A 17,285-nucleotide genomic window follows, 5' to 3' on the forward strand; every position below is an offset into this window, starting at 1 on the left:
GGTTCAGGCACAAAACTACTTGGTAGGTTTAGGCAACAAAACTACTTGGTTAGGTTTAGGCAACGAAAGTACTTTGTTAGGTTTAGGCAACAAAACTACTTGGCTAGGTTTCGGGGAACCAACTACTTGGTTAGGTTTAGGCAATGAAAGTACTTTGTAAGGTTTAGGTAACAAAACTACTTGGTTAGGTTTACACATTGAAAGTACTTTGTTAGGTTTAGGTAACAAAACTACTTGGTTAAGTTTAGGTAACAAAACTACTTGGTTAAGTTTAGGCAACAAAACTGTGACCTACTGTATTTCTATTTACTGTAATACACCAAATATAATTTCCATTCTGTCTTTGTCTGTTTCTGAGTATTATTTACTTAATTTAATCACAACTGTGATGAATGTGATGGATGTTTTTCAACCGACTGTTGGCTGAATATTTTTACTAGTCTTCTTTTTTTTTTTCTTCTAAATTAATCTGACTTACCTCGAGGTTTGTTTACAACGTCATCTCAGCAATTAACTCTGTATTATTACAGATAAGAATGATGGCCAAACCTATTGTATGTAAATAAGAGGCGAGCTGTGATATACCGGAATTATATAATAAAGCTTTCAAATATATGTCCATTTGTTTTGGGTCAGGTGAACAACATGTGATCTGATGTCAGACCAAACTTGATAAATGTCTGGCTAAACTGTCTGCTATTACTTAATGTACCAACTATTAACACACGTTTGTTTGGCATCAATGAGATACAAAATATTCATGGTCACTAAGACCATGTCTGCATCCTCCTTAGACTCCAAACATGATGTGTCTCCAAAGCCTGAGTCTACTGGTGAAGAGACTGAACTGGAAACATGTGCTTAACAGGTACCATAACAATTCAGCAGGATCATTTGTGGTACGATCAATGTGGTTCAGTTGAGCAGATTTGCAGCTTTGACCAGTTGACAGTTTTAGTCATTAAACAATCTCATCAACTCGAGCAGCGGGCAGCAGCTCTGTACAGCGATCACATATTCTTTTTCCTTTTTAATAATCAGATTTCTGCCACAGGGTATCTCCATATTTCAAAGAAGCTGTCAAGTTGTGTCTTGTTAGATGTTTTTTAAAAGAGGCTTACCCTCCGTTGAGACAGCGTCGTAGAGAGTAGGAGGCTCCTCCTCCACAGGTGCGAGAGCACTCACTCCAGGAGCCCCAGGCGTCCCACCCGATGTCCCTGTCTTCATCTGAGCGGGTCGTCCTGGACGCCTACAGAAGGACAAACACCAACACAATCAGGTTAGATATTTACGCAACACAAAGAACACAAAGTTCTCAGATGGGATATCTTAGTTCAATATTAACAATATTAATAGCCCCTGGTGATGTATATCTAATGTCAGACCACATTCTGACTATTTTCAGGTCAACGCCGTACGGTGAGTCGGCAATGAAATAGATCAGACAGGACCAGAAAGAAGGACAGAAACTTCAGAAGGGCCTGGACGGCTCCACACTCAGTCACAAATGCAGTTCAATTTCATACACCTAAGATGAGAGACGTCAAAAAGCTCATAGTGGTCACAAGTCCGTCAGTGTCTGTTGCAACCTTCCGAAGAATCAAAGTCTCTTTGACAGAAACTCTCAGCAATCCAGGCATTACTACGGACTTAATATTCAATATTATTAATGCACTACATGTGTGTTGTGTGTGCTTTTTTTGAATATGTGCCATGCAACTTTCATCACATCGCTTCCACATTCACCATTAAAGTGGCAGTAGTCAGTATGTTTTTGGCATCATTGGGCAAAAATCCCGTAATAACCTTTCAGCATATTGTAATTCAAGTGTTCTGAGAGAAAACTAGACTTCTGCTCCTCCTCACGGCTCTGTTTTCAGGCTTTAGAAAATCTAGCCCGTGACGGGAGACTTTGACCAATCACAGGTCATTTCATTGAGAGAGCGTTCCTATTGGCTGTGCTCCGGTCATGTGACCAGAACTTGGCGTTCCTTCACCAGATGGTGGCGGTGTCACAAACTTTCTCATTTTACAGCTAGACCGTGCACTACAAGATGATTCTGAAGACATTTGAGGTGAGAAATAGGCATTAAAGTAACATAATATTGATTCATATTTGATCAGCGCTGCCTAGTTTGACCGTTTGGTCAGAGTTTGCGTGTGATTGACAGCCGGCTCTCATAGACAGCAGCTGGACAGCAGACCTCAGATCAGCTCTAACTGCTTGTTTTCCTCCGCTATGGGAAATCTTGCAGATGCCGTTAGGAGCACTGGAGGACACCAGAGGACACAGAGGCACATGTACTACAGGTTACCTGTTTCATGTACTACTGTCAGGATATAGCGACTGTTTTGTAAAAATAACTTTTTTAATCATATTTGCTCCAATCTCGCCTACAATCTCGCAGCTTTAATACTGCTCGGAGGTCTGCCCTGAAGAGGCTGGGGGTGAAAGCAATGGAGAGGACCGGGGTACAAGGGTCAGGGGGGTGTCAAGGAAAACGGTTGCAGCGCCCAAAGGACACTTTGTTCTAGTTTATCAAACCCATGTTCATACTGAACATCAAAGTATTTCATTTATTTTCCTACAAGATCTGTCCCTGAAGAATGAATGTTTTTTTTGGATGGCAACGTTGATTGGGTTAGTTAGTCAACCAGTTTGGTTCAGTCTTAAATAGCTCAGAAACTATTGGATGGATTTCCGTGAAATTTGGTGCACACATTCATGGCCCCCAGTGGATGTATTTACCATTTTGGTGATCTCCTAACATTTTCACTTTGTCCAATACTTTGGACACTTGGTAGCATGTTTTTTCAATTACGAGTGGTGTAAGAAATTACAATTAATACATTACAAGTACTAATCCCAGTAACGCTGTGTTACTTAGAAAAGAAGGGTCGCCTTGTTCACTACTTTACAAGGAGTTAGATCAGAAGGTTGGTATCAGTTTCATCTCTGTACGTTCAGCGGACAGACGTGTTAGCTTGGAGGTGGGTTGTGGTCAACAAGTCTGACAACACAAGACAACATCTCCAATTCAAAAATGAAAGTGTTTTCTGACCTTACACAGCTGTGGTTAAAGTTTGGTTTAGGCAAATAACGAACTTGGTAAAGGCCGTTTGACACCGCCGCACAAAGCAGCCTTAAGTGCCAGCATGCGTCGCACTGGGCTTTCCATTAACTATAATGTAAACCCATCCGCGGCAACAGTAAAAGCACAGGACTTCCTTTCAATAAGATCTTGGTTTGATTGCTGTCAGTAAACCAACAAACCCAACGAAGGGAGAAACCTGCTGCAGGGTTTTAAAAATAACTGCTCTGAACCAAGTAGGTGTGAAAAAATACTCAACAATAAATTCTTGATAAAGCTTGAGCTAAAAAAGCTTAAAGGCCCAGTGGGACGTACTGAAAGTGTGCCATGCTGGCAGAGATCATTTCTGTTCACACAGTGGCAGCATATACTGTATATATATATATATATCCACACTGAGCCAACGCAGCAGAAGATCAGCTCAGTTTGGATCGGTGTGACTGGAAAGTAACAAAATCCCAGTTAACTGTCAACTGTCTCAACGCAGGATCAGAGACACACGTATACACCCCTGTGGGCAATAATACTTCCAGAAAAAATAAACTAATAATAATAATCGCTAGAATATATATCAGATTGCATGAATTCAGGATAAGGTAGAATTGTCCCGTGTGTGTGATATGACAGCTGCTACTCTGTGTTGAGACTCCATACGGAGTAGATGCATTCACTTTCAGTTTGTAGAGTAAAAGAGTCCAGCAGTTGCCGGTGCAGACCACAGCTCTCACTGTGCTGAATGATGGGCTGCTGAAACACTAAAGAGAAGCCCTCGACCCTCCGTGGCCACTGAACAGCAGCATTACCTCACAGTCCTGTGATACACTCATCTGTTTTAGGCAAGTGGTCCCACCAAGCTGCGACAGCCTTCACGCATCTCGGCCCAGACCTTTTCTCCCCTATCTTATCTGCTGTGTTAAAAGCTCAGATGAAACGAGTGACGGAGAGAGAGACTGATATAGCGAGGGAGAGATGGAAAGAGAGAGGGTTTTCCTGGCTGCATGTCACCAAAAATAGGAAAATTGGCTTCCCCTGGGTCAGTGATGTCACCGCAGACCCTACGGTGCCAAAGAAAAAAAGGAATCTCATACTGGGGGCTGCAAGTGTGTGTTAGGCGGAGGAAAATTGAAGCACATTGTAGTATTTATGGAAAATAAGTCCAAGACCTGAAGAAGTGAGCTTTCTAAAGTGCTTTTAAATTGTGCCCTTCAACCGGTGCGTCACTGGGCCAATAGTCAAAACACGTATTTATACAATTCAGAAACCTGTTTTTCCTGGAGAAGTGGTAGGGAAGGCCCTCCACCAAAAAACTCTCTTGCCGTGTCAGTGAAACCCAGAGCACAGGAACAAACTCTAATTCCTCTGACAATGTTATTTATGCCTGGTCAACCAGAATTAACATTTCTGACATGCCTCCGCAGGTTCCATTTCACCCTGCCTCCCAGGCCCCGGATCACTGGCTGACCTTGGAGCCGGCAGAGCGAAACACTTTGCAGTCTTGAACCTCGTTATACGTCGTACCCCCACGTAGACGGGATCGATTTGCGCGTCTTGAACTGTTGCACTGCGGCGGGGACTCAGTATTCTCTCGCTTTTTCCTCCGCCTGCTGCAACCGAAGAGACAGACTGATCCGCTAGAGAGGAATTAGACACGTTAGCACTCCGCTAATAGGATAAAACCACCTTTTGTTGTCGGGCTCAGCCGGCTAACAGCCATCACAGACCTCCAACAGTAATAACATCGGCATGAGGAGAATCTGTCCAGCCGAGGCTTTTTCTGGCCTGCCTGGCCTATTGTGTGAGCTCTGCATAGTTCAGTATCAGCAATCTGTGTCCACTGACAACCCAGTTGACCTGGACATGTACAGTATCGTTCTCAATTTAACATGATTAGGACTCAACACAGTGCTAAGCTAGTCCCTGAGTGCAAGCTCCATTAGTACTATTGTTGGTAACACAGGTCCGCAAATTTCATGGTAATTAGGTGATAATTAGCAAGTAACCTATTTGGAATATCTTTGGAATAACTGCCAACTTACCCCAATATTTACCTCGAAAATGTATCGAACATTACTTTATTATAAACATTATTTAATGCTTAATAGCTAAAATAGCATATAATGGTTAAAATAGGGCCCTTAGATAATAAAAACGTTTAATAGCCATTAATCACATCACTATATGGTATATAGTTAATCAGGATTAATGTTAAATTAATCACACATTTTTTATCTGTTCAAAATGTACCTTAAAGGGAGATTAGTCAAGTATTTAATTCTCTTATCAACATGGGAGTGGGTAAATATGCTGCTTTATGCAAACATATGTATGTATTTATTATTGGAAATCAATTAACAACATAAAACAATGACAAATATTGTCCAGAAACCCTCACAGGTACTGCATTTAGCATAAAACAATACAATCCAATCATAACATGGCAAACTGCAGCCCAACAGGCAACAACAGCTGTCAGTGTGTCAGTGTGCTGACTTGACTATGACTTGCCCCAAACTGCATGTGATTATCATAAAGTGGGCATGTCAGTAAAGGGGAGACTCGTGGGTACCCATAGAACCCATTTACATTCACATTATCTTGAGGTCAGAGGTCAAGGGACCCCTTTGAAAATAGTCATGTCAGTTTTACCAATAGATTTCTTCCGTTTTTTAAGTTTCATATGATGCATCTTCTCTAGCTTTAAAAATGAGTCCGCTACAACCTCCGAAAGATCGATTTGTTCAATGCGTTAAAGAAATTAGAATAAATCCCTGTTTTGTTTTGATCTTTGCTGCCATCTTGACTGTAATGGAGCTGGGAGGGACAAATGAGTGAGATCATCTCTTTGTTTGGGAGGCGAGAGGAGACACCTGGCGGAGATCTGCACTCTACTGGGTCTCTGAGTTTCTAGTTAACAACTTTAAATAAACCTTTATAAGAGGTTCCTTGTTAGAAAGTTTTGTCTCTTTAACTACTTCTTAACTTTAACGGTCAGGATATTTTCGGAAGTCAAACAATTTACTGATAAAAAGAGGATAAACTAAGAAGCTCCTTCAGCCTGTTTTGCTCTGATTTCATTATTGAGTGGGACCACATAAGCTAACACTACTGTTGATTTAAGCTATAAACTTAAAGGTCCCATATCGTAAAAAATTAGATTTTCATGTCTTTTATATTATAAAGCAGGTTTAAGTGATACGTGAATACGGTGAAAGTATCAAAACACTCAATCCATGGAGAAATACACGCAGCCCGTATTCAGAAACTGTGCGTTTGAAACATGCCAATTTCTATGTCCATTTGTGATGTCACAAATCTACAATAATTAGGCCATTTCACAGTTTTAAATGTAAACATACTAAATGTGTCCAAGTTTATTTACAGTTGCAGTGTATGTGAATGACATCAGCTGACAGGATGTAAACATGGACACAAATTGTTGCCTAGCAACGCAATTCCGTTACCATTCCGTTGAAATGCGCTAAAACGGGGCGTTTCAGACCAGAGGGTGAATACAGGTATATTCAGACAGACAGTATGAGGAAAATAATGTGTTTTTTGAACATAATAGCATGTAAACATGTTCCAGTAGAAACCCAAAATACAAGCATGTACCTGAAAATGAGCACGATATGGGACCTTTAATATAAAATTCTACAAATTGATAACAGAGAGATCCTGCTGTTTGGTTGATATATTGAATTGAATGTGGATTTGGACAATATTTATTGAGGATGATAAAGCTCTTAAGTATGCAACCGGAGTACCTTTTCATAGTTTTGCTTCCTCCGACACCGTTGGGTGAATCCATCATTCATTAATTTCATTTATTGATTCTTTCATTCACTGATTTATTTATTGATTCCTTCCCTTTATTCCTCTTTTTTCCTCCAGTAATCCCAAATTGCATCATAGATTTTCCTCTTTGTCTGAGAATCATGAAACATGTACAAGTGCAAATCCTATTAGGCTGCTTCACACTTGATCTCCTGCAGAGTTTCGGAGCTGGTAAACAGACTTGCATCACTTTGTTTGGTTGTGGGGAGCTCAAGCAGAGTGAAAATAGCCAGCAGCATTAATCTCAGTTTGTGTACTGATATGGGAGTGTGTCTGAAGGGATTAGAAGAAAAAAAAAAAAAAAAAAAAAACCCCGGCCTGCCTCCGTATGTGTATGAGAGTGTTGAATGCAGAATACAATCTACTACTTAAGAAGTCTGTTTAATGTATTCTCAACTGGTTTACTCCACCGTCGGTGTGTGCATGCTGCGCCTATAGATTCAATCTCGATCCATATTGTTGGTGCAAACAATCACACAACCCGTGTACAAGGAAGGTTTATTTACCCAGTGCCTGTGGCAGAGGTCTGCAATCCAACCATGTCTGCTAGAAAGTTTATATGAAACTAATCCGCATTAGCGAGTGATGTTCGCTGGCAACACAGAAATCAGGAAGGAGGTTCACAGCAAAATGAGTGAGTGCAGGCCAGAGCACACAAAGGCCTCCGCAACTTTTTGTATCCCGTCCCATACGTCTATAGTCTGTGTGGAATCTTTAAAGGACCATATGATGCATTTTAGCTCCTTAACAATTAATCATGGATAATTTTTTTTCCAAACAAAATTCATGCAAGACTGTTTTTGATGGTGGATATGGACGTTACCAGTGGGACAACCTCTGGTTCTGAGAAGTGAAGCCAATGCTCAACTTGCATTCTCTCTAACAGCCAGCAGGGGGCGACTCCTCTGGTTGCAGAAAGAAGTCAGATTGTATAGAAGTCTATGAGAAAATGAGCCTACTTCTCACTTGATTTATTACCTCAGTAATCATTGTAAACATGAGTTTATGGTCTCAATCGCTAGTTTCAAGTCTTCTTCAATACAGAATTTAGTAAATTATGGTCCCATTTAGAGTCAAATAGACCAGTGGCTGCGGCTGCGTGGCGTGGCGGCTGCGTGATTGACGCGTCGGGTGTTCACAACAGCTGCGTTTCTGCTGCTGCTGCTGCCAGCCCTCTGTTTCTACATAGAGTTTGCCTTTCATAATGGCCATTTCATTTCATTATAAATATAATTTATATTTATTTTAGACAGAAAAAAAGTTAAGAAACGTGTGGTAATTTGTACATAATAGTAATAATCCACAATTAAAATCCCTTACTATATTCATTCATGGAGCTCTCCAAGTCACTGCATGTTCTACAACACTGTCCAGCACATATTTCAGAATAAAAGCCTCGTGTTAAGAAAAAGGGGAATTCTGTCCACAGAAAAAACCCTTGAGGGCTTTTATTTTTAAATGAAAGCAGGAAGTGTTGATTTAAAAACAAGTCTTTACTTTTTTAAATCTCCGTAACATATTCTACAGATACAGACATTGAAACTGTAGTAATGTTGCTGATATGATGTTAATATACAGTCAATAGATCACTTTCACTGTCTGTTGTTGCTGTGAACCGCGCGGCTCGCGTCAAAAATAGGCAAGACCTCGAACCTCTAGAAGAGACGAGCATCTCTCGTGGGCAGTGTAGCTGCTCTAACCTGTTGACACGGACGCCGAAATAAAAAACAACAGGTAACGCAGCCGCCACGCGCTCCTGACGTTCCCAGTTTGGACGAAGCGTAAGAGTCCAAATGGTAGTAAGCATTATGCTTAATCAGTGTTACCATTATGAGGGTGTCCTTGGAAAATGTTCTCCCCTTTAAGGGGTCTCTGGCCCCAAAAACTTTAAGAACCCCTGTCTTAGTGGAATGTCACTTTAAAGAAAATATAGTTTAAATACAGTTACAATTTTTACAGTTACATTTTTCTTTCCCTTCCTGCAGTGTCGATATAAAACGAGGATCTGCTGGACTGCTTTGACCTGCTAAGTCCGTCTCATTCATAAGGCTGGCGGGTTGGACTCCGGACTCATTATAAATGATTAAGCTCATTCCCTGGCTGATTGCAGCGGAGCCCTCGCACTAGGAGACCTGGCCTCAAAATGCCACTGACAACTGTAGAAACGTAGTGTACCAGCCCTGATCAACATCACACTGTGCCCTTTATACCTAACCCCTCAGCTGTTTATCATGCTTGGGAGAGCTGTGTTTACTGAGCACAGCCAATATGGCGAGCCGTGCACAGGGTCCCTGACCAGACTTCACATGAGACTCGTCAATGACATCATGTATAGCAACAGGACAAATAATAACAACCTATAAAAGATTTAACGGCTCTGGAGAGAAGCTGTATTGAATCACGGTGATGGAAGTGTCAAATGGCGGCCAAGAAGTGAAAAATCACCTCCATCTTTCTCCTTATCCTGTGTTTGTTTAGAGCGTTTGGTCACGAGGCAATTTGCAGTTGTGGTTGAGATGTCTAAAATGTTCTTTATTGAACATAATTATTTTCATATTACATGCAAGACTGTCCTCTCCTGAAAAACAACACGAGCATTCAGTGGTAAAACGATGAAAACTATGTCTGCTCAATGCAAATAATGACCTCTTAGAAGCAAAGGTGGATGTAATGTGACGATAGCAACGCAAAAACTCTAAAAGCCCTTTACACTAGAGGAACTTAACAACATGCAACTTAAGGCGTAGCCCTTTTCTCTGGTTCTGCTCTTGTTTCCACTTTATACTCGCCGTCCTTTAGGGGCGAGTTCCTGAACCTAAGTTTTGGCAAGAGGTGGAACTAAATCCAAGTTACAGATTCTCTGGAGGGGAAGAAATGCTGCAGCTGGTTTGCAACACTGCAAACATGTTGATTACAGTAACAACACTGAACATGTGTGGCAGGAAGTTTGTTTCAATATACATGAAACAATATACAATATTCTACTTCAGAATATCCATATGTTTTGCAGTCTTGTAATGCATTTGCACACGGGACTGCACCAGCCTGCACGCTCATATGACATATCCGGTTCTGCCAGCTTCCTGCTAGCTGTATGCGGCTGTAATAATGGATATATTGGTTGTAATTCATCACTTTTATTATCTTATAATACACCCATGGGCTGCATGCTGTAAGCCGTGGTGGATGTATTAACGTCTCTGTTCCGAAACAACCGGCTATCGGCCAGCAGCTTGTAGCACTAGTAGCATGACGTCAACAGAATTTAATGGAGTTGTAGGCTATTTACTAACACGCAGGGCAAAAGCACAGGACACAACCTGTTCTACATCCATGCTCTGTGGTCTGTTGGAAATCCATTGTCGTTCCTTGACATGAAAAAGTTTGAGATTGTTCTCAAAATCTGTGTGCTGGATTTTAAATAAATAAGGAAGTGAATATAATAGTATGCATATTTATAATATTTTTATTGTTCAACACAGGCCATTTTGGTAGAGACATTAAATATATGACAATAGAACGGAAATAATTTTGTTTTACTTTTGGACGGCACTTTGTAGGCGGACGTTTTACTGGCGTCTGGTAGTTGCTTTCAGCCCGAAACGGCGGAGGTGTAGCTTTGCTGCTGGGCGCTGATGTTGCAATGGAACGAACAATTGACTTTCACTTCTTAGATGGACAGAACACGTCACTTAGTTTTGGTTCTTAGCCTGTTTGCTTTTTGTGGTTGCACGGAGACAGAGAGCGAGAGAGATAGAGAGCTAAGCTAACAGTAAAGCTGGCAATGCTATCCACAGCTGCTGGATGCAACAGGATGCTCATTCAGCAGGCTGAGCTGCTGCAAAGCCGACAGTGCTTCAGAGTGCAGCAGCAGGTATATTAGGAAGACCTCGTACTGTGCGAGTAAACGGCTACAGTGGCGAGGAAAAACTCCCAGGCTGAACGCCTTTCTATGTCAAACTCCTAATCAGCTCACTAATACTCAATACATATGGTAACACTCTACCTAACACATATATCTATCACATATATACTGTATATCTATCTATCTATCTATCTATCTATCTATCTATCTATCTATCTATCTATCCATCTATCCATCTATCTATCTATCATATATATCTACCTATCTACCTAACACATCCATCCATCCATCTATCTATCTATCCATCTATCTACCTATCTCCCTCCCTCTTGCACGTTAGTGTGCAGGCTGCAGGCTGGCACAGCTGCTTCCAGCTGTTTTGATGAAAGCAGCAGGCTCATTACCTGGATGACAGGTGCCAAAGGAGCTCAGCATTCACACTAAGTACGAATACACTCAACGCTCACTGAGACACACACAGTTGTGTCGTAGCTCCTCAGCTGCAGCGCTGCCAAAGCAAACAGCCGAGACAGAGACTGTGGCGTGCCTCATCATACTTTTCGTAATCAGGTAGGAACGTGCATTACACAGCACATGCACATGTATCACAAAAAGTTGTTTGTCTATTCTTGCGAAACACCGTTAAATATTTACTGGGCTGCGGCCGGTAATAAAAAAATGACAAAGGTGAAATCCATTCTGCCATAAGCAACCCATAAATCAAAGAGGCGATTAAGCACTTTACACAAACACTGTAATTAATTTTCTGCTTCGTATTCAACATTTAATCCCTGGTTTCTTGCAGGGAAGCTCCTATATCAAGTCGGGGTTCAAATAGCCAAAGTGTAATTCTTTTGGAAAGGCAGCCCTCGTCTTCACAGCGGGGCGAGACTGACCACCGAGTCCTTCACAGCTGCTGCAGAGAAATGCGGGCTCAGGACTCAGCTGAGAGCTGAGAAACAGCACGGGGATTTGAGGTTTTTGTAAAATGAGGCATCTTCCTGGATCCTCTCTGACATCCTGATCCGAGGAGACTGGCCAGTTCGGTTTATCATTCTCCCCTAGAGACGTATCAAGTATTCACTCTGACTCTTAGATGAACCGCTACGAGCTCTTACGAGAAACATGAACCAAATGTCAAGGTTTTTAGTTGGAAATTAACTCATGTTAAGACAGAATGCATTTCTCTGCAGCAGCTGTATCGAACATTTAAAATACCTCAATTAAAACAAAAAGTGAAATGCAATACACATTGTATTTTAATTTTATGTGTGCATTTACTGTCATAATTAAATAAAAAAAATCTAAAAGCACAATTATTGACCTTTTTTATATTTAATAACTGAATTAATTGTTTTTTACCACCTGATTAGACTGTAATCAGGCCATTAAATAGGTGTTATCAGTCACTATAAGCACCATAGATGTGGGTCATGGGGCCTACCACACCTACAACGTTGTAAAAGTGAAAGTGAAACTTAAAAGTAGCACGTTTTAATATGTTGTAAAACTGCATGCAATATCACGTTTTGAACATAAACAAAAAGGCTTCTTTAGGTTTAGGCAACAAAAACGTTTTAGGTAAAAACATTGTGTTTTGGGTTCAAACAACTACAAACATAAAGACAACTACACATTGTTGGTGTTTTGTGTCCTATCCATCATCCCCGACCTCCACCCCTTATGGAGTTTCACACTGTCTATACTACAGCACCTGACTTCCGCTTCTGCTCCTGTCACAATTACTACGGTCGCTAGAGGTCGCTGTCATGTTCTTTTATTCCTTCTTTCGGTGATCTACCATGTGAATAGATTATAGAACCTACTAGAAGGCGTAGTAGGCCCCTATTGACCCACATCTATGGTGCTTATAGCGACTGATAACGCCTATTTAATAGGCTGACAAAAGTCTAATCGGCTGTTTTTACTGTCTGTACAGCTTCCTGCAGCACAATCAATCCCCTAAAACTGTAGTCAATCACAAATGTAACTAAATGTGTAGTCAATAGCCTGCTAGCCGAACAGGAAACGGTTTTAATGTGAAATGCTCATGTCAGCAATGATAAGCCACACCCCCAAATTGTGATTGGACAGCACGCAAAACTGCAGTGATGCTGTGAGGTAGCATCAGAACAGTCCGATCGGTCACGAACAGATTTCCAATAATGGAGCGTGTCGGTCCGGTGAAAGATTTCAGTGAAGGCTGGACTCATATATCCTCACTCATGTCTCCTCAGAGATCCCTCCCCGATCCTCGCTCCTCAGAGCAGAAATAAGAGCGTTGGAGCGTCCTTCATGATGGCGGACCAGGATGATGAATAAGGGAATTGGCACGTATCCATGCAAAGCTCAGTAAAAAAAAGGAATAAGTTGGAGTACCTAATCCACTGCTGACAGCCAGGAGGAAGTGAGCTGAAGAAGTGTCTCAAGCTACACATGAACGGCAGACGAAGAAGAGGAGGTTTTCACTGAAAAAGACTGGGGAATATGGAAGCATCTGGGATTAGAATCATTATTAGAGGAACATATGATTTGCCCTGATCAAAACCACAAACTACAGTAACTATGGGAACGATCCAACACGTCCTCTTCCTGTCAAGCTGCAGAATTGGTCCTGCCCGAGGACGGTACACCAGAATGCTGAAGCCTTTGAAGCAGCAATCAGGATAAAAAGGATAGAGCCTAATTCTTAACTGTTAGGAGTTCAAGCATCACATACACATTAAATATGAAGGTAAGTGAATACGAAACATGTATTAGTGATTAGGTACAAGCTTGGTTGGCTAGAGATAGGGGAATGTGAGAGAGGACAACTCACCAGAGATATGCAGCCCAACCGAAGACTTGTTATTTTGTTCCAACATCCAGAAATCTGTTTGGCTTGAAGCACTGACTGTACTGAGTAAAGATGCTACGTGATGCATATTAAATGAGAAAGATTATATTGACTGACACTGAGCTAAAGGTTAAGGGTAAATAATGAGGCTGAAGAGCCAGGGGTCTACTCGGTGGAGGGAAGGGTGCAGTGGACCATATTCACAGAAGCAACATCCACTATTAGTTTAGATTTGGGAGTTTGAGATTTTGGGTTTAATGGCAAAGACGGCTTCGGAAGCTAGAAAGAGCTCCAAGACAAAATTTCTAAAAGCCACTAGAGCTAGAAGCAATTGTTGAATCCAACAAAATTATTAGAAATTAATAGGGGTGTAAGGATTCATCTACTACATCGATGTATCGATTTATATTCCTACGATTCAACTACACCGATAGGTATTCAGCAAGTTGTCCCTCACGGGGGACGTATATCAATCTGAAATCGATTTGCAAGATAAATAATCTGTTGGATAGATACTAAGAATTTGCAACGTTATATGGATGTATATTTTAGCACTTTTATTAGTAAAGAAATGTTAAACGTTACTCCGGTTCACTCTCCCCGTAAACATCGTCATGCGCCAGCTTGGCCGGCTCTGCAGCGCAAGCGTGCATGCAGATGCCCCTTTGCCAGGACTCCTCGCTCTCTCACCTGGTAGCGGCGTGGAGGGACCGGTTGGCAGAGTTTCACTTCGGGGGGCATTACGTGACAAGGTGTTATCAATCTACTTGACGAGGGCGGCTTCACCCATAGGTGATTTCCACGTGCACATTTGTTTTGTATTATTATGTAGCGTAAGTTTGGAGCGTTATTTAGCCTCCTTCCCTACAAGCTTGTATGGCATGGTTGGTACCAATGGATTCTTTAGATTTTCTAGTTTCATTCGATACCAGTATCTACACCATAGCTTTAAAACTGAGTCCACTACAACCTCAAAATTGCAAGTTGTGTTAAAGCATTAAAGAAATTAGTGGCATTAAAATGAATTAATGCATGACTATCGCGTTAACTTTTACCGCCCTAATTATTACATCTGATCATATTGTTTAAATGGAAACAGCCCTCTAACTGTTTGTTTTCAGACTAATTCACTTAGTTTTGCAGCATCTCTGTATAAGTAGATGCTCTGCTGGTTCTACTGCAGCAGACTCTACCTCTTCAAATCCCTTCCATCTATTTTCCCCTGCTACTATTTCACTAATTCTTCAGTTTCATTCCACTCTGCCTCTAAAAAAAAAACTCCTCTTTTTCTCTCACACACATAAAACACAATACAGCCCTTATGAAAGCCCCTTCAGCTCTTGTCTGTATCACAAAGCTGCAACCAGCTTCCCATATGTGCACCTACTGTAAGTGTGTATGCGTACCACCCACGCTGCTGCTGACACATCTCCTCTACTTCTAAACTGTGTTTCAAATTCTCTAACACACAGTTGTTGGAGAGATTTTCATTTAACTACAATTTTTGGCACTAAAATTAGCGTCACACAGGGGGGTCTTTTTTTCCCATCTGGTCATTCCTTTATTTCCTTTTGCGAAGCGCTGCTCAGATATCAACAACCTGCGAAATAGCAATTTTGCTCTTCATTGACTTTTAATTATATTTCTGCTCCTAAGCAGCAAACAATCTGTTCGTACCTGCCTGAGGAAATTAGCATGGGGCACTTGACTTTGAATATGTGTGTGTGTGTGTGTGTGTGTGAGAGGGAGAGACAGACAGAGAGGATATAAAGCCTAGTGAAGCTGGTTATAGGAGCCTCTCAAAGGGACGTAACAATATTTGTCCATTAAAACGAGCTGTGAGAGAGCCGTGAATGAAGAGTGATTCATCACAGATGCAGCCATTCATGTTTAGCGTGCACCCTCTTAACCCTGATATATAAATTGATGGTGCAAAACAGTATAGTCACCATTACAAGTCACCACACCAAAAGCAACCAGGGAACAGCTTCTGATGAGGTGATATGACAATATATATCGTCAAAACTGTACAAAAATGTCTATTGTTTATATTTTTTCTATATCGTTTCAAATGTGATGTCGAAAAACCAGTGGACGAGCTGCGTTACGGCAATATTCACATCATTTGGACGACGCTTTACATTCTGATCTTTGAGCGAAGTTCGAGCGGGCTTTTATTCTGAAACATCTACAAGACAGTGTTGTAGAACATGCAGTGACTTGGAGAGCTCCATGAATGAATAAAGTACGGGGTTTTAATTGTGGATTATTTCTATTATTTACAAATTACCACATTTTTCTTAACCTTTTTCTGTTTAAAATAAATACAAATGACATTTATAATGAAATGAACTGGCCATTATGAAAGGCAAACTCTATGTAGAAAGAAAGGCGTGGATGCCACACGCGTGAAACCCGCAGCCGTTCAGCGAGGCAGCCGCCACGCGCTCCTGACGTTCTCTGTGTGGACAGATCGTTGTGCTTGATTTATGCAGCAGAGTTTTCAATGAATGGAGCATTTTAAACGTCAATATCGCAGTCGATCAATTTCATTTAATTGTGGGAAACTTGAATCGTGATTGTGATTAATATTTGATTAATTGTGCAGGCCTACATCACTGACAGCTTTTTAAGTACACAAACATATTACATACTGTATATATTGGACAATTCAATATCTTGCTATTCATGTCCAGTGCCAACGTTCAGTGCCAACACAGGAAGTAGTGTGGCCTATGTGGCGAGGTAGAAAGAGAGCATGTGGATGTCAGGTGGTCTGGTGGATGTTTGTGTTCACATCCTGTCACAGACTCGCAAGTGGGGTTTGTTGTTTTATTAACTATCTTTCCCTAACCTTAACCACATGTTTTAGTTCCCTAACCCTATCCATACCCTCACCTTAACCATGATATTGTAAACTTTGAGAATTTGGCATTCCACATAAAAAGGTGTTGAACATGTGCAAAATTTACCAACACCGCTAACATTCTTGTCTGGTGATGCAGTTTGATCAATGAATGTGAAATGAGAAGAAGAAGTTTACTGCTGTGCCCAAATCAAAGAAGAATTAAAGAAGAATTGACATTTAAAAATGGATTCCCTTAATTTGTTTGTCTCTCTTTCATACACACAGTTGCATGCACAACAATACACATTCACACACACAGGAAGATGGATGTATAATAAGGAGCTCCTGCTGGGAAACATCTTTCATTTTCAGTGTTTACTCTGGCCTGTTGCTTTCATCCAGCTACTAATAGAGCTGCTGCACTGTTTGCACAGACCATTCAGGCTATATAGGCAGCGCTCCATCAGAGCTGCACAAGGTGTGAGGGCTTCATAGAGTCGCTGACAGAAGAAATAACTCTCTGCTGTCAGACAAGATGTTATACAATGCTGTAGGATACAAACGGGAAACTGGGGGAGGCTGCTTCAGACAACATCTATAGCCTTTATGGCTCCATTTCTGTTCACGGCATCTCTGACTCTCCACTAATAAGACCATAGCGGAGCATCAAACAAGTCCAGATTCAGGGCAGCATATTTCTGATGATGATGCCTCGCTTCCTTTTTGTGGGACGGGGGTTTGTTTTTCCAACAAATACCTACCTGACGCCAGAGACTAGATGTGTAAATGATGCTTGTGCAGAAAAAAAAC

The 17,285-nt window shown here is 41.2% G+C and overlaps 1 protein-coding gene across 1 annotated transcript in view; it reads right to left on the minus strand.

The window, feature by feature from the left end:
- The window catches only part of LOC119474736 (ADAMTS-like protein 3), a 135,743-nt gene that overhangs the window by 46,226 nt on the left and 72,232 nt on the right, over window positions 1–17,285 (minus strand). The window contains exon 4 of the mRNA XM_037746935.1: window positions 1,122–1,249. Within this exon, the coding sequence (XP_037602863.1) occupies window positions 1,122–1,249 (128 nt within the window). The remainder of the gene's footprint in view (window positions 1–1,121; window positions 1,250–17,285) is intronic.

This window comes from Sebastes umbrosus, chromosome 2, assembly GCF_015220745.1.
Source record: "Sebastes umbrosus isolate fSebUmb1 chromosome 2, fSebUmb1.pri, whole genome shotgun sequence".
Lineage (NCBI taxonomy): Eukaryota > Metazoa > Chordata > Actinopteri > Perciformes > Sebastidae > Sebastes > Sebastes umbrosus.